The sequence below is a fragment of the Phyllobates terribilis genome, unplaced genomic scaffold (genome assembly GCF_046119375.1).
Source record: "Phyllobates terribilis strain yellow unplaced genomic scaffold, ASM4611937v1 Scaffold_11__3_contigs__length_659146591, whole genome shotgun sequence".
Lineage (NCBI taxonomy): Eukaryota > Metazoa > Chordata > Amphibia > Anura > Dendrobatidae > Phyllobates > Phyllobates terribilis.
The window spans coordinates 509,439,339-509,465,038 of NW_027362771.1; the positions used below are offsets into that span (position 1 = coordinate 509,439,339).

Sequence of the window (25,700 nt, forward strand, 5' to 3'; positions counted from 1 at the left end):
AAAAAAAACACATGGATAAGTCTTGTAATTAAGTACCACTCACACAGATACATGTAGTGCACCAACGCAGCTTACAGCCCATTGACCATGCTCATACTATTAGATCAGGCGAGCTGCCCAGCACTTTATAAATGCACGCACAGGGACAGAAACCCCAGTTACCCAAACAAAAATTTGATGTTTACTAGCTGCACAGAGAATTATTAGCTATGACAAACCAATCAGGAAATGTGACAGAAAAACGCGTGAGCTGATCATCTCTGATCATAAGTAATCAACTGGGCATCTGTAAGTAGCAACTTAGTCACAATTATTTAAAACAGAAATTTTTCTGACTTTCTTACCTGAAGATGGGAGAAATCCAGTACATTATAGTCTGGGTATTAAAAGGGAATCTGTCAGTAGGATAAACCTTCTTAAGCCGTCTATATGGGCATGTAGGTCATATTAAAATGAATAAGATGACATTTTGAAATCTGCGATCTAATGTCTTATTCCAGAGAAATCCATGTTTTTCTTAATATTTAAGTTAGCTCTTAAGATCTATGGGTGGGACAGATTCTCAGGGAGATGGATCATAAATGAATGGCAGCGTTACCAGTGTGAGACATGTAATGACTGACAGCCTGCTCTTATCATACACAGCTTTGCAGGGAGATCAGAACAGTTAAAGGGGTTGTGTTGCCATATCATGTGTGCCAACACTGTAAAAGTCTTGTAAATAGATATTTTTACAATTTACATGTATTAAAAAAGTGTTCTCTATTCAAAAGATAACCTTTGATGCTTTCTATGGCATCCCCTAGTGCTCCTGCCCACTTTGTCTGTCCATCATAACTTCACTTCAAGTGGCCAAGCAAGTGCAGTTCCACTTATCATTGATCTTCGGAAATGGCGCTGCCACCAGAAAGATCCCTCCACCTAAGCTGGTTCACGCTGGGAGCGTCTACAGTGACTGCAACCACATGCTCCTTGCACATCACCAGGGAAGGAGTTTCTCCCTGGCCACCCAGTATAGATTTTAAAAGCAAGTTTAATATAAATGAATACATTGGTATTTAAGACCATTAGACCCCTCATCCATTCTTAAGAGGAAAGCAGATTCAGTAAGACTGTTTTGTCTTCTCCATTGCTGTTGCCCATCTCCATGTCTAAAATAGTAGTGGAGAGGAGATTGTCATCTTGGTTGCTGCCTATGGAGAGTGCAGCAGGTGATGACAGTCAGTTTAATGAAGTAAGCTACAATTTGTGCTAATACCTATGCAGAGCTAAACAGCCAATGACAAACTCATCTGCACTGCTACGTTCTGCATAGGAAACACCAAAAGTAGGGATTGCCTCTATATTTGACTGAACTCCTCCGATTAGCTTTCGGACATGTGCACATGGCGCCTTTACGATACTGCTAGAGGTTTTCATAGGCAAAGCAGCTTCAGGAAAGTGCCAGTGGTCATTTTTTCCCTGAAGTGGTTTCACCATGGTTTTTGCACCGGCTCCACCACTGGGCTGTTTTCTACAAATTGCACTAGAACTAGTGAGCAGTTTACTAGTGAAAGTGGCCCTGAACATGCTACTTTTTTTATCCACTTTGTTTTTACATTGTATCATATTCACTCTTTGCGGCGCTTTTTCAGATGGGTCAGAATTCACCTGAAAAAGATGCTGTATACACATAGCACAAGTCTATTTCTAAGTAGTGCTGGATCCTACCAGCCCTTTAAATTTGTAGGTTTTAGGCCAGGAGAGGCAGGTTTTATAAAATATTAGATTTTATGTTCTACCAGAGAAAGCGCGCCTTGTCGAGGCTGGTGGGCTCATGAATTGGCCAATTTGTGAGTGAAGCACCCTCATTTTAGAATGCAGAATAATGCAGTCCACATCTGTATATCCAGTGCTTGCATACATCCTAGTGCGACAGTGTGCTGCTGTATTATTTGGTTTGTATATTAATGTTTTACTAAACATTTCCATATTTTTAAAAGCAATACTTGGCTTCTGCAGCTGAAGAGAACTCAGATCTCTCAACTTCACCCACAGGTTACTTCTGCTACAAAGGCCCCGACCTCCTAAGTCTAGTTATAGAAACTCAATAAGTCCTAGTGAAGTGTCCCTTGAGCTGATGTGCTGGCATTACTGACTCATACCTGACAACCTGCTGTAGTTCCTCAGCAACTGAACGTCACACTCGCCCTTCACTAATTTTAGATTCCACCAGAGCTCCTAGCTGTGAATGAGCAGTGTGGCGGGGAAGCGTGTCATTCACGGAGGCGAGGGCATGGAGGAGTTGTGACCTAGAAAGGTGGCATGATTAGATGCTGACCATCACTAGCCCTGCTCTGCTTCGTTACTGTAATTAGCATAATGAGTAGTTAACCCACACATCATTTACTGGATTTTCACATAAAACTCTAAATTTTCCCATAAAGTAAGAGACAAGAAGGGACTAAAAATAGAAGAAAAGTCAGAACCAGTATCTTAAAGGGGACCTGTCACCAAGTGAAAAATGTTTAGTTTTTGCTCTTATTTTATTCCTGCTGCTCCCTTGAGATAGATAGATCTAGTACAGACCAAAAGTTTGGACACACCTTCTCATTTAAAGAAATTTCTGTATTTTCAGGACTATGAAAATTGTACAGTCACACTGAAGGCATCAAAACTATGAATTAACACATGTGGAATTATATAGTTAACAAAAAAGTGTGAAACAACTGAAAATATGTCTTATATTCTAGGTTCTTCAAAGTAGCCACCTTTTGCTTTGATGACTGCTTTGCACACTCTTGGCATTCTCTTGATGAGCTTCAAGATGTAGTCACCGGAAATGGTCTTCCAACAATCTTGAAGGAGTTCCCAGAGATGCTTAGCACTTGTTGGCCCTTTTGCCTCACTCTGCGGTCCAGCTCACCCCAAACCATCTCGATTGGGTTCAGGTCTGGTGACTGTGGAGGCCAGGTCATCTGGCGTAGCAACCCATCACTCTCCTCCTTGATCAAATAGCTCTTACACAGCCTGGAGGTGTGTTTGGGGTCATTGTCCTGTTGAAAAATAAATGATGGTCCAACTAAACGCAAACGGATGGAATAGCATGCCGCTGCAAGATGCTGTGGTAGCCATGCTGGTTCAGTATGCCTTCAATTTTGAATAAATTCCCAACTGTGTCACCAGCAAAGAACCCCCACACCATCACTCCTCCTCCTCAATGCTTCACGGTGGGAACCAGGCATGTAGCGTCCATCTGTTCACCTTCTCTGCGTCGCACAAAGACACGGTGGTTGGAACCAAAGATCTCAAATTTGGACTCATCAGACCAAAGCACAGATTTCCACTGGTCTAATGTCCATTTCTTGTGTTCTTTAGCCCAAACAAGTCTCTTCTGCTTGTTGCCTGTCCTTAGCAGTGGTTTCCTAGCAGCTATTTTACCATGAAGGCCTGCAGCACAAAGTCTCCTCTTAACAGTTGTTGTAGAGATGTGTCTGCTGCTAGAACTCTGTGTGGCATTGACCTGGTCTCTAATCTGAGCTGCTGTTAACCTGCGATTTCTGAGGCTGGTAACTCGGATAAACTTATACTCAGAAGCAGAGGTGACTCTTGGTCTTCCTTTCCTTGGGGCGGTCCTCATGTGAGCCAGTTTCTTTGTAGCGCTTGATGGTTTTTGCAACTGCACTTGGGGACACTTTCAAAGTATGCCCAATTTTTCGGATTGACTGACCTTCATTTCTTAAAGTAATGATGGCAACTCGTTTTCCTTTAGACTGTCAGAATTTGTATTATGGCAAGAAAAAAGCAGCTATTCAGTAGGACTATAAGCTGTGTATCCAGCAGACTTCTGCACAACACAACTGATGGTCCCAACCCCATTTATAAGGCAAGAAATCCCACTTATTAAACCTGACAGGGCACACCTGTGAAGTGAAAACCATTTCCGGTGACTACCTCTTGAAGCTCATCAAGAGAATGCCAAGAGTGTGCAAAGCAGTCATCAAAGCAAAAGGTGGCTACTTTGAAGAACCTAGAATATAAGACATATTTTCAGTTGTTTCACACTTTTTTGTTAAGTATATAATTCCACATGTGTTAATTCATAGTTTTGATGCTTTCAGTGTGAATGTACAATTTTCAAAGTCATGAAAATACAGAAAAATCTTTAAATGAGGTGTGTCCAAACTTTTGGTCTGTACTGTATATGCGCCACACAGTTCCAGAGATCTGAGCCTTTATTAAGTGCTAATATTCATGGTCTTTGCTAAGCTGGAGTTGCTTACAGGGTAATTACATCAAAGAAATGAGCTGGAGCATAAGTTGGTATACGTGCAATGTGTAAGAACATGTTCACACTGTGACCATTTCACAGACAAAACCCAAGAAAAGAACTATATATGCATATGCTCATTTTGTAAGAAAATAACATGGTGTACTTATTTAATACTACTTTGATCAAAAAAAGCAGAAAAGCCATCCCACCACGGCAAGGTGTACACAATCGGGACGGTCCTATCCTGTCTCTAGTATTAAAACTTCACCTTGTGTCAGCCGACCTCAATGTTAATGGGGGCAGAGCAGGACATGGGGCCAACTCCTCAGACACCTGCTCATGGGTCGGCTGACACAAGATGAGGCTTAAAAATACTATAGATAGTATAGGACAGTACCGATTGGGTACACCTTGTCAAGGTGGGATGGCTTTTATGCTTTTTTGATCCAAGTAATGTTAGCTAAGTACACCATGTTATGTACATGTACTAATACCATTTACTTACTACAGGGTATATGCTCATCTTGTTTTCTTCTTGGGTTTTACAGGGTAATAATGCAGAGCAGAGTAACAACATGCCACCAGAGAATCATGTGCACCACGCACACCTGGTAAAGGCTATAAAAAAAGTAGCACTAAATAAGTCCCATATCTCTGGAACTAAATGGTGGATGCAAAATAAAAAAAAAAAAAAGAATCCTGGAGAATGGAGAATCAAATCTGGTTATGAATTTTTTTCTGCAACACACTCTGGTGACCAATAATATTTTTTATTTTTTATTTATTTTTTTGAGTATTGAAAGAGTAATAAGAAAAATAATGTGTCTCAATGTTGACCTATATTGTACGGACCAGTACAAAAACCAGCAGTAGGTGGAGGACTGTGAGAACGGCTTCCCCAGGTATTCTGCACGTATTATGCTTGGCAGATCATTGTTGAAAGGGTTGGTACATGCTAACTAGCAAAATAACATGCGTGGAAAAAGTCAGATTATGGATGCAGTCAATCACACCTTGCCCAATACTAGGGTGAAAACAAGGCCTTCAGCGTCAGATATGGGTGTTATTGGTACCAATGTCCCAATTGTGAGCAGGGGTTTCAGGAAGGGGAGATTTGTCGTCAGTAGCTGGTTTTCGTCACCTCACCTGTACATCTCATCGCCAACACAATTTTACATCGGGTAAATGCGCCCTTTACAACAAGTACAATTTTTACAAAATTTTCGCTACATTATAGAATTTGTAGTTCCACACGTCTAACTAAACTGATTTATATTATGAACAGAGAAAAGAAAGTTTACATTCATAACATCATATTTATGATCTGCGCTGCCCATGTATTCAGGTCTTACCTTTCCAATACTGGTCTTATAAGCAGATTTGATTTCCTGGCGTTGGGCAATTGTCCGGTTTGCAATCACATCAATGATGGCATCTTCGTCCGTGCCTGACAATAATGAGAGGAGGACGAGCATAAGATAAGGTGGGGCAGGAGATCAGGAGTTTTACATCATTACTAAAACCATTATTATTAATTATTATTAAAACCAAACAAAAGACTGTAGAATATATTTAAATATTGGTTTTAAAAACTTCCAGAATACAATAATTAGATCAAATATCAGAAAGAAGATCACACTGACCTGCTCTACTCCTGGGCATTAACATTGCACCATAACATATTTGTGCCGTGTCAGTGATATTTTATAGACTTACTAGCCTGTGAAAATGCCATTTATATCCACATTCCTACAGTCGCTGCTATATACACTGATCTATTGTCTAAAAGCTGCTCATCCGGATTTACACACTATGGAAAAGCCATACAACAGGTCAGCATAAAATATTATGCCCAGTAACCTTATAAGATTTATATCCCCTACACCCTTATGTTGCTCCATCTCAGAATTCACATTCCAAAAAGAAGTCCAGATCTACATTGCTTGGACCAATACGATTAGTCCAAACAAAGTTCTTTCAGAACAGTTACTGGAATGGATATAGACTCCCTGGCACTCACCCATCCCCTTCATGGCTTTCTGCAGTCTCAGGACATCGTCCGCTGCTTTGAAGTTAGAGTAAGGCTTGACGGTTCCCTTAGTTCCAGCCTGCAAATATGAACATGTGAGACAATGACCACCAACAGGGAATTTAGCGTAAAGTTAATAAATAAAAACTGACTGTACAGTATTAAATGTATAGGTTTTTTTTCTGCAGCTGCTGAGTGTAGCCATTTTCTATTTGCTGGTGTGCAAGTGTCTGAGCTAATATGACAGTCCCTGGGTATAAGGGATTGTGGTCGGTGTCTGACCGCATTTCCTGCATTGGGGCTGCCTCCTCCGGTCGCCGCTCAGTGTTCTGTGGTGAGCTTTGACAGGAGCAGTGAGGGTTGATTAGGTAGATCCAGCAGGACAGGCTGCGGTGGTGTCAGGAACTCAAGGAACGTAGTGGTGAGTACAGGTCGGCTGCCTGGTATTGCACTACTAGTACCAGGCTACCGACCTGTTTTCCCCACCGCAGATCTGCTCTGAACGATGAGTGGTGTTGCAGCATTAAGTTCTTCCACTGGTGAGAACAGGTCGGCAGCCTGGTACTAGTGGTATAATGTCAGGCTACAGACTTGTGCCCACTACCGCTGTCACCGTAGTGTCCAGAGTACAGTAGTGTAATCATCTCGCTGCTGTGCTCTGAGCACTGACTGAGCTCTGCAATATCAGCTCAAAGCCTCATTCAGACGTCCCTGCATTATAGGACATCTAAATGAGGCTTTGTGTGATTACATATGCGGCTCTGCTGTCTGCAGAAATGTATTATAGCCCGCAGACCTGCATATCTAATGCCCATCGTGATACAGCCCGCAGATACAAGCATCTAATCCCTGCGTGTGATGTAGACAGATGTTTATCTAATCCAGCGCGTGATTGCAACGTATTTAATCCCTACGTGAGATGCACTTTGGGCATCTAATCTCAGTGCAGAACGCACTTTGTGCATCTAATACTAATGTGTGATACTGTCTGCGTATCCAATCCCAGTTCATAATACAGTGTGCATATCTAATCACAGTGTGTGATACGACGAGCAGCATCAACTAACAGAAACGGTGCTGCCGGCTGTCCTCGGGGACGTTGTCCACATCCCAGCAGTCACCAACAAAGTGTTCTGCAAAATCATAAGGGAGGATGAAGTTTAGGATCACAGTCCAAATGCACAGAAGGGGAGGGGAGTAGTGACGTCACAAACGTGTGAAGATCTCGCCCACATTTACTGCAGTAGTAATGTGAGCTAGCAGTACACTAGGTTTTCATGGCAAATTTCAGCAGCTGCTCCCCCAAGTTGAAAATATCAAGCAAAAATTATTTTTCATATTTTGAACCATTAAAAGAATTTTTTTTTTTTTTTTTTTTTTTTTAAATAACACATTAATACTTTCATTTTTTTCAACAATTTAAAATTTCTTTATGGCACATTCCCTTTAATATGTATTTAAAAAAGGGGATAGCGTGATATGGTAATCCCTTTAAAAAAGGATTTTATTTGCATATGACAGGTTGTATAGCAGCACACAGCCTTATTAATGGAGGAACCCTCACTAAAAAAACAATATACACACTCAAATATTGAACTTGCAACACCAAGAAGGAAAGGTCATGGAATTATGGAAATTAATTTAATGCAGAGTTGTTCGGGTGCCCGGAGGTGTCCTGCTATCATGCAGTGTGCCAAGCCTCACCAAAATCCCAGGAGTAGGACCAATGTAATGTTCCTTTGAAGGCCTCTTCATGGCATTGACCTGGACACAACGTAGACATCTCCAGCTATCGTGTCCAACAAAAAAGCAAGACTCGGTAAAAAGGTTATACCTCCATTCTAGCCTCCATTGTGATCTTTCTCTGCACCATGATAGCCTTTGAGAGCAGAGGCGTGAGGTCAATAGAACAGCTGTAGTGGGACATCTAGCTCACAGGCCAATGTCGTGCAAACACCTCTTGATGGTTTGTGTAGACGTCTTAGGCTTGGTATGCGATGCCTAATGTCACTTCCAGTACAGAATGCATCAATTGTGAAACCAGTGGTATATCCATTTCTTTAAAGTGTCTCAAGAGTTGTTTATCAACACAACAATTCCAGGCCACATGCTGCTTGTGCTACTGAGCTGCCTGTGTGGGCCTAAACATGCAACCATGGCCTGCAGCGTCCAGATTTGTCTCTTATCTGTGATGTCATTGGTCGGCAATTGCAAAGGGAGATGCCAGCAGCAGATCTTGATGATTTGCCCAAGTGCAATCAACGTGGCAGAACATTCCTCAGGCAACCATTAATCTCATTGAGAGCAGCCAGGGTGTACTAGTGTGGGGATTTCTGTGCATGGCGCTCATACTGAATAAATCAAGATGTTTTGAAAATTTTATTTCCATTTTTTTTCCCCATGATTAACATATCATTACCATGCCTAGCGATACAGTGATTTTATACATTTCACAACTTTTCATGGTGTTACAATTTCAATGTTGAGGAGTGTTGAAATCACTAGCATAGGTACAGACTATAGTAGAGTAGGACCTCAGATTTCTCCAGGTGCCACATTACCGCTCCATACAAGTAAAACTGCATACAGTGAACTGAAATTCAGAAAAGATAATTACTTAACGGTAATTGGATTTTCCCGAACCATATGGAGAGAGTATCCACCCCCAGGAACAGGAAGACTACAGAATAAAAAGGCGGAACCTCTCCATACCCATCAGTGTGTTTACAAAGCATAAGAGGTAGCCATGCCATTAGAGACACCAAAAAACATGCACCATATAAAAATATCCCCCCCTCCCCACCAGATGAATTAAAGGGAAGACATTCCACCACCAGTAAAAATAAGGGAGGTAATATGCTCGGTGCTGTCATGTTTCAGGAAAATCCAATTATCAGTAAGTAATTATCTTTTCCCTACACATGACAGCATCGTACTGAGAGACTAAGATAAAAGAAATCCTTAGGGAGGAGCCACCGCAGAAAGAACCTCTCTTCCAAAAGGAAAGATCAGAATCAGAGTATCCAGGTCTAACCTGTGGTGTTTAAAGAAATTAGAAGGAGAGGACCAGACTGCGTCTTTGTAGATCTGAGCAATGGAAGTATTAGCCCTCTCTGCCCAAGAAGTAGCCACTAGTGAGGAGCGAGTACGTTCTGCTAACCCTTCCGTTGAGCATGCCCCAGTGCTAGCCGAGTATATTCAGCGTGCTCGGGGGCGAAGTTTGAGTCACTCTGTGAGCATGATTTGCGACTGACAGTTTTAATACGTGTGAGGAATGCCTAAGAAACAGGCATTCATCACGTGTATTAAAGCTGTCAAACAGTCTCAAATCATGCGCACACAGTAACTCAAACTTAACCCCCGATCACGCTGAAGATACTCGGAAAACACCCAAGCATGCGTGTAAATATCGAGTAACAAGCATGCTCGCTCATCACTAGTAGCCACGTCTCTTGTAGAATGAGCCTAAGGTTATGGCTGTTCTAACCCACCTAGATATGATGGATTTAGTAGCCCCCTTACCTTTATTGGGACCAGTAAACAATACAAACATTGACGAAGACTTACCTTGAAGTCAAGAGCCCCTGATGTATTTAAGCAGTCACCTCCTCACATCCAAAGAATAAAAATTAACTCGCCCTGAGATTTTGGATTCTCACAGAAAGACGGCAAAACCATTTCCTGGGGTCTATGAAAACTGGAAACTATTTTCAGGTGAAAAGCTGGATCCCTTGTCTTCTGGGAAGGATGTGAAGGGTGAGATATCCTGTTACTCACCCCCCCCCCCCCTCCCGCCTAGCTGAGGTTAGGGCCACCAAAAGGACTGTTGTTTTCAGGGTGGATACCCCAATAGTGGCAGATGAAACTGGCTCAAATGCATCATACATAAGGGCATTTAGTACTAGATTCAAGTCCCAGGGAGCTATAATGGAGCTCCTCAATGGTCTGAACGCAAAGGATAAATATATGTACCCATGGGTGGTCAGCAATTTTTTGATCAAACAGAGCTCCTAAGGCAGTGACATGAACTTTTAGTGTACTGGTAGACAGGCCTTCTCTAGAACCTTTTGAAGAAACTCAGCTCTAAGTGGAACCTGCTGTTGCATTGCTAGAGTCCAGCTGGAAAATTCTAAGAATTTATCCCATACTTCTGTAATAGTGGGGGAAGGACGTAGCCTTCCTTTGGCACTGAAGTAGTTAAAGAAAGTGTTCCCGTAGTTAAACCTCTCTGGACTGTCGGAAGGCCAAGCTAAGGGGTTAGCTTCAGTGGTCCAGTTAGTAGAGTACAGGGGGAAACTTAGTGCCCTGATCAAGCCTTGAGTGTTTATAGAGCTTGTTCCTGGCATAATTCCTTGTGGGCTGCAGTGCTTGTAATCAGCCACAAGATGCCACTGTTCCGGGTGCAGATGTCAGGTTGAGTCTGCCAGCAGTGTTACAGACAGTGATGGGGTTAATGTGGTGTGAGGACAGCCCACAGAGGGTGGGCACATCAAGAAAATCTTGGCTTAGTTTCCAGAAGCAGGAAGTGATGAGTCAGTAAGAGTTAGGACAGTGAACCATACGGGCAGCCTGATTATATGGTGGCTGCTAGGGTAGACGGCAGCTCCATACCCTCAGACAGTGGGATCACCAGTGTAAAAGTCTCCCTACGCATGAATCATGTTGGCCGGCCGGAGAAACTCAATGGAGGTATTGAGGACCCGGGGCACTTCTAGTCTGCAGGTAGCAGAGGAAGATAAATAGGACTCCAGCTAAGACATGGGGGAGATATCGGATCCGGAACACTGTTGGTATTGTAGAAGAGTCTCTTGGGCTAGAGATTAGAGTCACAGAGATGCTTCACTTAAAGAGGGAACCAGGGCTGAAGATGTTGCCAGCTCCTGTGAGAGAGATAATAACCTGTCGGGCCTTATCCATTATATCTGCCTGTAAATATTGTACATATTCCTCTTCCCCAAGTAAAGTCCAAGTTCTGGTTAAGAACCTCATGTCCTCTGAACTTATTGCTGCCCTGGTCCCAGAAGAGAAATGCCTGGAGACAGCCGCGATCGGATGGTTTGAAGTAAGTGGAGAACACCACATACACAGCCACACATCAGAGAGGACACGTATTGTCTGCAGGGTGCCAGAGCGAGCCGGGGCTACAGCTCGCCCACGACTACCTCGCTGAGGCACCTTACACTTCATCATATTTTAAAAGGGAGGTAACTTTTTTCCTGCTTAAAAGGAGAGTGGAAACTAACTCCTGTTAAAACCCCCCTGGCTGATAATCCCCTCTGGTTTCAAGCTGCGAGATGCAGATGGCGAACATGAGGGCGCAGGACTTGCCCCTGGTACAGAAGATGGACTGTCGGGCAATATTTACGGGTCTGAGAGTGACCCAATTCTCAGCCAAGTAAACCAAGCCCTTCTGGGCCAGAAGGGGGTGATTAGTATGACCCTGGCTCCAGCTTCCCACATCTTCAACACCATTAGAATTATAGGAAAGGGTGGAAACACCTAGACCAGACGAAAGTCCCACTTCTGTGGAAGAAAATCCAGCCCACTTGGGGATTCCCCTGGGTTCAGGGATTTTTATTTATTTATTTTTTTAAACACACACACACACACACACACGCCACTTGTCGAGTCTCTTTTCTAGGAGACCCCAACAAGGCACAGATTTGGCTAAAGATTCAAAGACCATTCACTTTGAGGGCATGATGACTTAGGCAGTCGGCTATGACTTTTTTTGTCCCTTTCAGGTGGAAATCAAGAAGGAAAGAATCTTTTCTGCTAACTTGAAGGTCTTCATCACTTCGTTTATCAGTGAACCTGATCTGGTCCCCCCAGATTTATGTAAGCCACCAATGTTCTGTTGTCAGACATGACCACTACATTTCTCCTCGACATCCACTTCACTGAAACCTGTATCACTTTCCTTACCACTGTTAATTCTTTAGATTTGATTAACTTTTCTTTATTGTGATGCCCCATAGACCAGGAAAAAAGCGACAATCTAGGTGGACTCCTCACCCTTCGGGACTTGCGTCCGTGGTAATAACCACTAGTTCCTGAACTGTCCACGAACCTCATCTCCGGAAGTTCCTTTTGTCCAACCACCTGCAGATAACTGGAATTTTTGGTCTAGATGATCAATCATTCTGGCCTGCATTGCCAGTATCGCCCATTGAAGGCATCTGAAATTAATTTGAGGGCACTGTACTGCTGGAATTCTAGCTGTTAATGAGCCTAACAGGAAATTGTTCCCCTTATCGAAATCTCCCTATTCGCCTGAACTTTCAAGATTCTGTGTCTAAATTTTAAAATGTTCTGCGGAAGAACGCACCATTAAAGGAGTTGAATCCTGAAAGATCCCTAGAAAAATCTAAACCTGTAGAGGTCTCAACATTGATTTGCCTTTGTTCCTATCTAACCTAGCGGTGATATGATAGCTAGAACCTGATTGTCTGCTTTTGTATGGTCTTCCTTCTATTATCCTACAAATAGGAGATAGTCTAGGTAAGGCACTTCTCAAAATGTCTGTTTTCCTTATGTAGGGCTATGTTCACACTAGGCATTTTTTCAGCAGCAAAACCTGATCTCTTGGCAGGAAAGAAGCTGTCAAAAATGCAGGTTTTGGTGCATTTTTCAGGATCCCAAAGTTCAGCTTTGCTTCCACCACAGAAGCATCAAGACATGTCACCAATGTAAGACATATGTGAAACCACATTAACCAGAATTACAAATGTAACAGTGTGGGATGTAAATTGTTCAGGAATAGTTTTTCTAAGACACTGGCAGTGCATTGAGTTTGTAGGACACCATTTTCGCACTATGGTCTGCCATGGAGTTGCTCAGATTGTTCAATTTCACACCTCCGTGGGATACAGGTTCTGTTCACTCTCACACCTAGCTCAGTCAATGTTTACCCCACTAATTTAATGGAACTGTACTAATCCAAACTGCCATCTCAGGTGACCAAGACAAGATGGTAAAAATCACAAAAATAAATGAGTTTCACATGCAGCTGTACTTGCTTTTTTTTTTTTCACTAAAAACGTAGCAAAACCTGATGGCCATGTTCACACTAGGCATTTTTTTCAGCCTTTTTTTCACCACCCATTACTTTCAATGGGTGAAAAACCCTGAAAAAAAAACGCTGTAAGAAGTGACATGCTTTATTGTGCAAAATACCATGCAATGCACAAAATAGTGTGTGCAGGAGATTTCTGAAATCTTAGATTTTGCTGGTACTGTAAAACACAGCTGAAAATTTGCTTAGAAAAAAACACCTAGGGAGACATTTCTGCTACAATCTTAGTGAAAGCTCTGGGTGCAATGGAAACCCACAAGGGAAGGCACTGGTATTGCAGATGGAGTCAGTTCTCTCCGATCTACACCGCTACCCTGAGGAATTTCTGATGGTCTGGATGTATTGGGACGTGGTAATATGCATCCTTCAGGTCTATCACTGCCATCAAATAAAACGGGTATGATAGCCACACGGTGGCTTTCAGGGTTTCCATTATAATTTTTTTTTTTTTTTTTTTTATGGGAAAGTAAACCCATCTGGTTTTTCCAAAGCCCCAAAAGGCTTTTTTGTATCCAAGGAAAAAAAAAAGTGTAGGGAATTTTTTTTAATTTTTTTATTTATTATTATTTTTTTTTTTTATTTAAATAGGCTGCTTTCTCTAAAATTTCATCTACAGCAGAGACGAACAGATAACACCCCCCCGCCCCTCCCCCCCTTCCCGACAAGGAACAGAACAAAGTTTGATTATAGACTGAAAATCCACCAACCAGATTTTAAGCCAAAGAGCTCTAAGGGCGGAGTTAGAGAGGGCACAGGAGCGGGCGGCCAGCCTAATGCTATCCACGGATGCGTCTGCTAGGAAATCCGCTGCCTTCTGAATCGTAGACATGGCCTCCAAAATTTAATCTCTTGGACATCTATTTCTTACCTGGGAGTCTAATTCCTGTAACCATTTAATTAGGGATCTAGCTGTTCAAGTAGCGGAAATACTGGCCTTAAAATAACCACAGCTGCTGCTTCCCATGCTCCTTGAAGAAAAGTGTCAGCTTTTTTTTATCTAAAGGGTCTTTAAAGGGAGCGCCACATATTTGAGATTTTATCTACAGCAACATCAATTTGGGGGGGGGGGGGGGATTTCTCCCATCCCTCTCACAAATCTTCCTCAAAATGAGTACATCCTCTTAAGTGTGTTAGGATCCGAGACTAACAGTTTTTTTCCACTCTTTCCTAATGAGGGAAAGTAGATTCTTAGGTACTGGGAATTCTCAGTCTAGGCTCCTCTAACCCTCTAAACAAAGACCTGGATAGACAAGTGTTCTCTTGGAGATTACACTCCCATTGTAGATCTGAGGACCTTGAGCAATGTTCCCGTATCTTCAACCGGGAAGCATGGACGCCCATATGCATCATCAGAGGAGTATGACTGAAGAATAATCAACAATTAATTCCCTAGAATCTTCTAAATCTTCCTCGGAACTGGTTTTAACAGGGACGTGGCGCTAACTGGAAGGGGGAGTTGATCTAAACCATCTCTTTCTTAACTTCTTCCTCGCTCCATACGGTGCTGTCAGGGTGCAGGGAAAAACATGTATCTTATAAGGAACTAAAAACCCTACAGCGGCACTAATCCCATATAAACAGCATTGCCTACCTTACATGACCAGCATTAGTTTACCTTCGGGATTAGCATTTTGTTTTTGTTTTAAATATAAAGGAATCCCTATAGTGCTCACTCAGACGATCCCCTGTGCCCAGCAAGCCGCTTGTGGAACATAACACAAGTTAATTCTCTCTTATCTCTATGGTTTACACTATGCCCAGATTTCAAACTATTACATAATAGGGAAAGTTTTTACAGATGAGCAAACACGGAATAAAGCTTGTTACATGATTCATGCAAGCAAATACTTATCCGGTTACCAAACAGATATACGGCAGTCTATATCCACCCCACATTTACAAAAAGGATTATTATAGATGTACAAGAATAGCACAGACTCTATATCTGATATACGGATCATGTAATGCTGCACAGACACCATATTCCGAACCTCCCAATACAATTGTATGATCGGATCCCCTGACAATACACGGTGTGAATACGAATGTGCTCCAACACAGCCTTCTAACTCTTCTTGGGAGGACATCTTGAAAATAGTTTCTTTGGAGACCGTAGCAGCAGGGCTGTGGAGTCGGAGCCCATTTTGGTGGAGTCGGTATAAAATGGACCGACTCCTAAAATATATAATAAATTGGGGACAGTAGTTCAATGCAGTTTGTGGGGAATATTTTTTCAAAAGAATTTGGGAAAGTTATGAAATGTCCTATAAATGTCTGTCCTACTCCTGATCTAAGGGTCTAGACTTAGCGGAGATGAATCTGTGCTACAGTAAATTTATTACTTAAACATGAGCCATGTATGAGGGAGTCAGTGTCATGGAAATTGAGGAGTCGAAGGTTAAGCTTACCGACTCGACAGCCCTGCTTAGCAGGTGAGCATTCTAGCTTATTGTAGAGGGTAGGTGCATGGAATTAAGTATTTAATTTCCCTGCAGCTTTAACACTGCGAAAATAAAGCATTACCCACTCAAATCAGTGATCTGTCTGGCATACTGGACGAGCCCTACAAAGTGAAAGGCTCCTGGTAACCTCTGTAATCGCTGGCCAAGAGTGGACCTCCACTATAAATACTTGAACTTCCCCCAAAAATGTAAAGAGCAATAACAACTCCCATGTTCCTAGAGCCCAGTCTTGAATGGAGTGGAGATATGCATGCTCAAGATCCACTCTACTTACTGTCTATGGGATGGCCAGAAATAGCTTAGCGCTGTATATGGCTTACTAAAGCAGTCTTGTTGACAATGAATGGAACAAAGGTTGACCATTTGGACCTCCACTTCATTCTAGATCTAGAGTCAGGATCAGACTCCCAGTGATCAGCAAATTATAGCCTATCCCATAGACAGGGGGATAACTTGAAGTCTAGAAATACCCCTCTAAATGTATTATTTAGAGAGAAGGAAAGTGACAAGATTGGCAAAGAAAGTATTCTAAAGAAAAGTATAAACAAAAATATGAGCTAATTAATACAGCAGTAGACTGTACAAACAGAGCTTACATCCAGCCTACATTACACAGAGAAACACTCCAAAATGAGGAAAATCTGAAACCTGCATTTCAGGAGGTCCGAATATGAAAAAAAGATTGCATACTGAAACTTCATTAACTAAAAAAAGTCATAAGTTACTTACCGGTAACGGGATTTTTCGGAGACCATGACAGCACCACGAGAGAGGGGATCCGCCCACCAAGGACAGGAAACCTACAGGCTTAAAAGGGGCGGCCCTCTCTCTCACCTCAGTTTGGATTACAGAGCACTGAGAGGACCACCAGGTTAGTAGACATAGCAAACAATCATAAAAATAATATTTTTATACACCACTAAGTGAGAAAATTTTAATTAATAAATGAGGAGTGCTCCCATAAAGTGAAGGGAGGGAATATAAAGTGTGCTGTCATGGTCTCCGAAAAATCCAATTACCGGTAAGTAACTTATGACTTTATCGGTCGATCATGACAGCACCAGGAGAGAATTGCAGAGATGAAGAAGTCTAGGGAGGGACCACAGCCTGGAGCACCCTTCTCCCAAATGTGAGGTCAGATGAAACACCCAAATCCAGTCTATAGCGCCTATAGAAGGTAGATGGAGAAGACCAGGTAGCAGCCTTTCATATGTCTTCCATCGAGACACCCGTCTTCTCCGCCCACAAGGTCGCCACTGCTCGGGTAAAGTGAGCCTTCAACACCTGTGGCGCTTCCTCACCGCTGGAGACATAGGTTAGAGTAATAGCTTCCCTGATCCGCCTAGCTATGGTGGGCTTAGCAACCTTAAGCCCCTTTCTAACCCCTTGGTAGGAGATAAAGAACTATCTTTCCTGAAAGCCTGGGTGACCGAAAGGTACCTAATCACACATCTTCTTACATCTAAGGTATGGAATTCTGCCTCTTTTTGGTTACTTGAATTAGGACAGAACGAGGGTAGGATTATTTCTTGGAGTCAATGGAAACGGGAAGCTACTTTAGGGAGATATGCTGGGTCAGTTCCTAGATTTATTCTATCGTCCAGGATCTGAGTGAAAGGTGAAGCAGAAGACAGTGCCCGGATGTCACTAATCCTTCTAGATGATGTTAGAGCTATTAGAAGCACTGTTTTAAAGGGAGATGGACTTAAGGGATGCTGAATCTATTGGTTCAAAGGGTGAACCAGTTAATGCTTTAAGAACTAAATTTAGATCCCAGGGTACTAAATAGCTTTTGATAACAGGCCTGGATCTAAACACAACTTTGATAAAGCGAGAAATCCAGCAATTTCCTGCCAAGTCAGTTATATAGGGCACCGAAGGCAGAGACTTGGACTTTAAGGGTACTTGATGCCAACCTCAACTCGAGGCCCTTCGGCAAAAACTCTAACATTTTACCAATTGGCGCCCCCCTCACCAACTGTAGAACAAGAGAAAGATAAAAATTTCTTCCAAGTTCTAGCGTAAATCCTGGTAGTGACAGGTTTTCTACTACGCATTAGTGTAGGTCTAGGTCTCGAGAGAATCCTTTGCGTTCTAACAGACCTTTCAAGTTCTACACCGTCAAGTGGAGGACAGGAGCTTGAGGATGGACTATTGGACCCTAGCCAAGGAAATCTGGAATGTCAGGCAGGATTCAAGGATCGGAGATGGACATGTTCCTCAGGCATGAGAACCAGGGCCTCCTGGGCCAGAAGGGGGCGACCAGAAGAACACTCGCCTTGTCCTCGCTGATCTTTCTTAGGACCATGGGAAGAAGATTCAATGGGGGGGGAGGCATAGGCCAGACTGAAATCCCAAGTTACTTGGAGAGCGTCCACTGCCAGGGGTTTTTCTCTGGGATTTAGGGAGCAAAACAACTCTGTCTTTCGATTTAGCCTTGTGGCAAAGATCTACCACTGGAAGCCCCCATCTTCGGACTGTTTGGGAAAAAATATGCTGCTTTAGTTCCATTCGCCCTGCCTCAGAGAAAAACGGCTTAAGTTGTCTGCCTTTAGGTTTTCTTTTCCTTTGATGTGGAGGGCCGGTAAGGAAAGGAGATGGCATTCCGAAATCTGAAAAAGATGAACCCTGATGGTTCACGTAAGCTACCGCTATCCTATTATCTGAAAGGATCTTAAACATTTTTATCATGAAGGAAAGGCAAGAAATGATTAATCGCTTTATCTACTGCTAGCAGTTCTTTAGTGTTGGAGGAAAGACCCTATTCAGCGTCTGACCAGGACCCCTGGGCCACCATATCCCCCAGATGGGCCCCCCACTCACAGAAGCTTGCATCGGTTGTAATTATCTTAGTGACTCTAAACACCCAGGGAACTCCTCGTGACAGGTTCGCCTCGTTCACCAATCACTGCAAGGACTAAACAGATCGGGGTGACAAGGACATTCGTCCTTCTAAGTGCCCATCTAACAAAATCTCATTATGTAGAACGTCCCACTGTAGAACTCTGAAGTGGTATTTTGCCCACAGAACCCCGGGAAGGCAAGATGACAGGGTACCCAACAAGGACATCGCAGCTCTAGGGGACATGACCGAGTTTTGTTTTTTGGCTTCCGGGAGGAAACATATTTGAAGGTCTGAATCCAGCATAACACCCAAGAACTGCTGTATTTTTGAAGGCACTACCCTAGACTTTCTAAGATGGAGGATACTAATTTTAGGTGATTATCACATTGGGAGGCTGAGTCTCCAACTATCAAGAAATCATCCAGGTAAGGGATAATTAAAATATTATGTTCCCCAACATGAGCCATGACTTCCGCTATAACCTTAGTAAATACCCTGGGGGCTATGGCCAGACAGAACGGTAAGGCTCTAAACTGGAAATGTTTAATTTCTCCATCTATGATCAAAGCCACCCTAAGGTATTTCTGGAAATCCATATGTATAGGTACATGGTAACAGGCGTCTTTTAGATCTAACACTACCATGTAACAGTCTGAAAAAAGTAACTTTATTGTAGATTTAATGGATTCCATCTTAAAAGCTGGGAACTATCAAAAACTTATTAAGGGCTTTAAGGTTAATGATGCACCTAAATGAACCGTCACGCATAGAAACCAAAAAGAGAGGCGAGTAGAATCCTAGCCCCTTTTCTGCTGTCGGGACTTCCATTAGGACTGCTTTACGAACCAAGTCCAGGAATTCCACTTGTAGGGCCGTCTGCTCTAATACCGAGGAACAGTTTCGGGTCAAGATGAATCTCCCACGAGGAATCTGCCGAAACTCGAACCTACCAGATCAAGGATCCAGTTACTAGCAAAAATTTTTGTCCAGGCAGGAAAGAAGCCCAACAGCCTCCCGCCTACCTGGGCTGCGAGTCATTGACTCGGTTTCCGGGGCCCTCGGTTAGAAGGAGAAGAGCCGAATAGGAGCCCTCTACCTTTCGGTCTGCGGTCTTCCCATTTTTCCTGACCCTTCTGCGGTCTTTTTCGTAGAAATCATCTTCTATGGAAAGGACGTTTATAAGCGGGAATAGACAAGCTAGGGAAACCTTTCCTTTTGTCACTAGCTTTATCCAGAAGCTAGTCCAGAACAGGCCCAAAAAGATGCTCTCCTTCACATGGAATAGTAAAGAGTCTCGTTCTTGCCTGAATATCACCTGGCCAACATTTAAGCCACAGGGCTCTACAGGCTGCTGTAACATTCCTGGCGGCGTGCTTGCATGGTGCACCACCTCCCACCATGCAAGAAAGCAATCTTACCTGTCAGTCCATGCTGCACTCTTTGTTTCAGCTCCTGCTGTGTCCATGTCTCTAGTCTGATTGCTTAGGGCGTCGGCGCAGCTTTCTGCTTGTTTTTTATAGCTACTGTGTGCACAGTCCTAATGGGTCCCCAGTCTATTGCTGTCAGTCACTGGATACTTAAACCTCCTCCACCCACCTTCACTCAGTTTGTCTTTGCAACTGAGTTGCCAGGTCCTGTCCTGTATTTAGTCTGTTTCCGCCACCCTGGGGGCTGAGTTCCCAGGCTCGTTCCTGTATCTTGTTCCCAGTTCAGTTCCTGTCTGAACAGTGTCCTAGCCCATTACTTGTTTCTCTCTATGTCCGTACCTTCCCTTTGCCTGCAGTGTCGGAACCTGCACCTAACTCCAACTCGTTGTCTCTGTACTTCTGTTTGTGAGTTCTGTGTCCACTCGCTACTTCATTGTAAGTACCTTGTGTGTATCTGGTTCTGCTTGTCCCCTTTCCCTGCCTCCGTATCTACCTCCTGTGTTCTAACCATCTTCCTGTATTTTCCAGTCTGTTCCATGTTAACAGAGCCCTGTACTGTCTGCCTTCACCTTTCGCTCTGCTTGTTCACCGCACCTGCGGTTTTGCTCCGCTCTGCTTGTTCATCGCACCTGCGGTTTTGCTCCGCTCTGCTTGTTCACCGCACCTGCGGGTTTGCTCCCGTATCCCAGTCTGTACTGGTCCCTATCCAGCCTGCGTTCATACCTGCCAGTATCTGCCTGTCTGCATTCCAGCCGTGCCTGCCAGTACCCACCTGCCTTCATACCAGCCGTGCCTGCTAAGTACCCACCTGCCGTCATACCAGCCGTGCCTGCATACCAGCTAACCTGCCTGTTCCTGCATTCCCCAGTGTGGGTCAACAGCTGTGACCGGGGGTCTGACCTGGAGTAGCACCTGGTCCCTCTGCTCGGTTCCTCCCTGGTTCACGGAGTCGACTGAGCCGCCGTGCGACCTTGGTCGGACCGGGTTGATACTTAGTTACGCCCCTCCAGGCACTCCTCGGTTCATGGTACAGTGGGATCACTAATCACGCTCACGCCAGTCAGTCCGGGCGCGAGCGCAACAGCTGTGTTGGACATGGCAGCTGACCTCGCTGCCAATCTGACTGAATCCGCAGAGGCATCCACCAGGAAGAGAGGATTTTACTAATTTCAGACTTGACCAAGGTTTTCAAACATTATTCCTATTGGGATTTAAACTCTGATACTGTAGTTTCAGAGGCTGACGCCTTACCATTGCGCTATCCAGTCAAGTGATAGCAACTAGCAGCTTTTCTTGTCTTATGAGATCAACCATGAAAGTGCTCAGGGTGACAAAGTCATTGTGATTCTGATGTTTGAAGAAAGTCACACATCAGACTCGCACATCAAAAGCAAACATCATTTGAATTTGGCTTGCTTGCAGTCTGAACATAAGTCCCAATGAGTTTCAATCAGGTTTGCACTGAAAATCATATAACCAAATAGAACTCTCAGGTTTTTACAACTGAGTATATAGCTCAGTGGTTAGTGCACTGGCTTCTGGAGATGGGACTTGAACCCAAAATTCTATCAGCAAACAGGGACATATAAAAAAAAAAAAAAAATATATATATTATTATTACAGTTGTAAAAGACACTTGTCAGACAGGGTATTTAGCCTCAAACTGACATTCTGATGTTTGATTTTGATATCAGATCATGTCCTAAAATGGACACTGTACAACTCAGCACAGTGTCAATTTCAGTGTTTTTCACCCTTTAAAATGAATGGGACAAAAGACGTAGTATTTTTCCTGTCAAGAGACACAATTTTGGGGGAAGAAAAGTCTGCTGCAAATACATAAAGTGTGCACATGTCTTTATACAGCCATCTGCTAGGGATTTTTTTAAAGTAAGTACACTAGTCTCATCAGGACTAAAATCTATTTACTAACAGAAAGCAGTTTGTATTGTGAAATCTGGTGACAAGGAAGTTTTAAGACAATAAGGGTATAACAATAATGAATCTGGTGATAAGTGGAAGATTCAATATAAGGTGATTTGTTCTAACAGGTGGAATCACGGCTCTAAAATCTATTTACAACTCATGCAATAAAGATATTGATGTGACAACGTACGGGGACATGGGGAATACTTACTGCAGCCATGATTTGCTCCTAATGACACACCACAGATTATTAGACAGATGTCAGCTGCAATAAAAAACAGATAAGATGTATATTACAAAGAGGAAACAGAATGCTTATATCCACATCTGATCAGCGAGAAGTATAAATAGTAAGTAAAGTCCCTGGTTACACATTACAGGTGATCTGAACATATGTTATGCCAATACATTCTTAGGAAACCATGTTTCAAGGTCCTAATGTAAACAGCGACTATGAGACGTATCTGCTAAGATACATGAACAATAGTGTGAGGGCAACACTGATCAGGCCATGCAAAGCTTGCATAAAGGCTGTACAGCATTTCGCTCTATTTAGACAATAATGTAAAGGCTACCATATACAGTACATTACCATAAGCATTTTTTTTTTTGCATACTTAACATCCCATTTTCAACATCTGTCAGATATTAATCCAGAAGTTGTCCAAATCTGATAACCACTTAAGTGCGAATTAACAATGGGGGTGAAAGCGGAATGAAAACCAGCTTTCTTTATGCTGGAGGTCCCAAATAGGAAAACATCCTCTATGATGTACATATAAGCAAACAGACAAGGCTTGTACATGTAGTAAAACACATACAAAATACATTTTAAAGGGCTCATTCAGATGTCCGTGCAAATGGCTCTGATCTCAGACTGGCCACGGCTCTCCCGACCTGAGCACGACAGCCTCATAGAAATATACGTTGTCACTCTCTGGTCGCGAGAGCTGAGGCCAGTCAGTGCATTGTAGTCCGATATCAGATTGATTTCCACAGATGTCTGAGTGAGCCCTTACGGTGTGTTAAAGGGACCATAGGGAAGCTCTTTGGAAGCCTGGTAATTTCACTGGTCCAACAAGGCAAGTTTTGTTGTCTCCATAAACGCAAAACAAGGGTAAACAAAAAGAAAGCAATCCATACAGGGGCGGTCAATGTCCAGCAATGCGGGCTCACATATATTAAATCCAAGTCCAGCCCTGTCAAAACAGTGGCCGAGACTGTTGAACACTAGAGGGTTTTCCTCCTCCTACACACAGACAGCTCAGCTGCCTTAAATAGACCATGTAAATGCCCAGATAGGTGGGAATGGGCGCTCCCATAGGTCCTAAGTTCTACTGGTCACTCCTAAAACCCAGACATCAAATCTGGTCCATAAAAAAAAAAAAAAAAAAAATACCCACACACTTCTCAGCAAGCTACTGCTGCTGGAACCTTTCATATCCAGGACTTACTTCACCGAGGCTAGCCACTTCGGTGACGCATACCCCGCGTCCAGGACTTTACCAGCTGCTTTCCTACAGGAGATTTAATATAAAAAAAAAATAATAATTTTGGATCATAGAGTTTCCTCTTTTTGAAAACAATTGATTTTTCAATACAGAGATTTGACACTACAATGTGGGTCTCATTTTCCAAAAGTGTGGGATCCCCACAAGTTCTCCATCGGTCTCCACTGTCTTTGATCCTATGCAGCGATAGTCCTAATATTATGTAATATAATGCCAATTAACCAATTTCAAAAGAACAAAGTAACAGATGTGATTCATCACCAAGGGTTAAATACAAATCATTTAAATACAATATGGTGCCGTTTATTTGCATCCCAAATAGCCCCAAAATAATCCTTCTCTCCAGCGTATTTGTTTAGTAGATTGGTTGCCCCCATATATACACCGTCACTATACACGAAGAACATAAACTTCCTGACTCACATTATCAGGAATGCAAATCAATGGCTGCTCCGATCACAGGACTTTTTGCTAAATTTGACTCATTTTGCTTATCTTGATCTTTTTCTTTACTGTGGTTGATAATTTGCAAATATTAGACATTTCTTCCTTGCCACCTGCTCCGTTGTCTCACAATGAAATCTATTGTCTAACTAAAAGCAGCATAAAACACCTGTTTAGTTCAGGAAAGTAGTATTTTCCTTCTGTGTGTGGCAGGTTTTCTAGATTTGAGTTATTAGGAGTCATTACATGGGGCATTATTATAAATGAGGGAATATAAATCTAGATTTGCACATCAATCTGGCATAGTCACCAGTAGTGTTGAGCGATACCTTCCGATATCAGGAAATATCGTATCGGATTGGATCAGACCGATACTCAAAAAGTATCGTATATCGCCGATTCCGATACCGGAAACCAATGCAAGTCAATGGGACACTAATATCGGAATGAAAATAAACCCTTTCTTTCCTTGTAGGTTAATTCTACATGAAGTAAAACAACTAAGAATAATGTAGAATGTATTATGCGAAAAGCCGGCAATTCATCAGCGGCATACACCGGTCCCCGACAATTTACAACAGAAAGAATAGAGCTTCACACATAGATTAGATAGATAGAAACAAGTCAGTCACATATATATGAAGTACAGTGACAGTGTTGGTTACTGTACTTGTCATTTAGTGTAAAGGATTTATTTAAAATAATAGTGTTTTCATGCACCGTCTCTTTAAAAAAGCCGGCCGGCAATTCAGCATCTGTACCCGACAATTTATAACAGACAGAATAGAGTTTCACACATAGATAGAAACATGTCAGTCACATATATATGAAGTACAGTGACAGTGTTGGTTACTGTACTTGTCATTTAGTGTTAAAATAAAGGATTTATTTAAAAAAAAATTGGCGTGGGGTTCCCCTTAATTTTAGGCTCTAGCGGAGGTTAAGCAGACAGCTGGGGCAGATGTTTGAAGCCTGGGAAGGGGTTAGTACCCACGGAGCTTCCCAGGCTACTAATATCAGCCCCCAGCTGAATACCTAGCCTTTACTAGCTATTAAAATGGGGGACCCCCCCCCAAAAAAAAATGACGTGGGGTCCCCGCTAATTTAATAGCTAGCAAAGGCTAGGCAGACAGCTGGGGGCTGATATTAATAGCCCAGGAAGGGTGCCATGAATATTGGCCCCCTCTCAGGCTAGAAACACCAGCCGTCAGCCGCCCCAGAAATGGCGCATCCATAGGATGCGCCAATTCTGGCACTTAGCCTCGCTCTTCCACGCTGCCCTGGTGCGGTGGCAGGGGGTAATAGGGCTGGGGTTGATGTCAGCTTATAATGCCAGCTGACATCAAGCCCAGGTTAGTAATGGAGAGGCGTCTATAAGACACCCCCATTACTAACCCCATAGTGAAAGTTAAAAAAAAAAACACAACACCCAGAATAAAGTCCTTTAATTGAAATAAACACACAATTCTTTATTGTTCTAAATTAAACCATACTTACCGTCACGCCCATTCCAGCTGAAGCCAACGATCTCCTGCAATAAAAGTAAAATAATAAAGCAACCTCATCCTTACCTTTCCATGGTTCCCACGATGGCTCCAGCTCTGCTACATCGAGATGACAGGCTGGACCGCAGCAGAACGCTGCCATCCAGCCTGTCATCCCGCGGACACTGAGAAGCGCAGGAATGCTTCCGCTCCTCAGCGTCTCTCTGTGATGGCATCCAGATGAG

At 42.9% G+C, this 25,700-nt stretch overlaps 1 protein-coding gene across 3 annotated transcripts in view; it reads right to left on the reverse strand.

Moving 5' to 3' along the window:
• The window catches only part of ANXA4 (annexin A4), an 84,167-nt gene that overhangs the window by 45,088 nt on the left and 13,379 nt on the right, over positions 1-25,700 (reverse strand). For 2 of the 3 annotated variants that reach the window (XM_073653609.1, XM_073653610.1), the window contains exons 2-4: positions 22,228-22,281; positions 6,273-6,360; positions 5,605-5,699 (exon numbers count right to left, since the gene is read on the reverse strand). In XM_073653609.1, coding sequence (XP_073509710.1) covers positions 5,605-5,699; positions 6,273-6,360; positions 22,228-22,236 — 192 coding nt within the window. In that variant the 5' untranslated portion in view covers positions 22,237-22,281. Of the gene's footprint in view, positions 1-5,604; positions 5,700-6,272; positions 6,361-22,227; positions 22,282-23,470; positions 23,534-25,700 lie in introns of all 3 variants that reach the window. The other variant, XM_073653611.1, reaches the window with a different exon arrangement.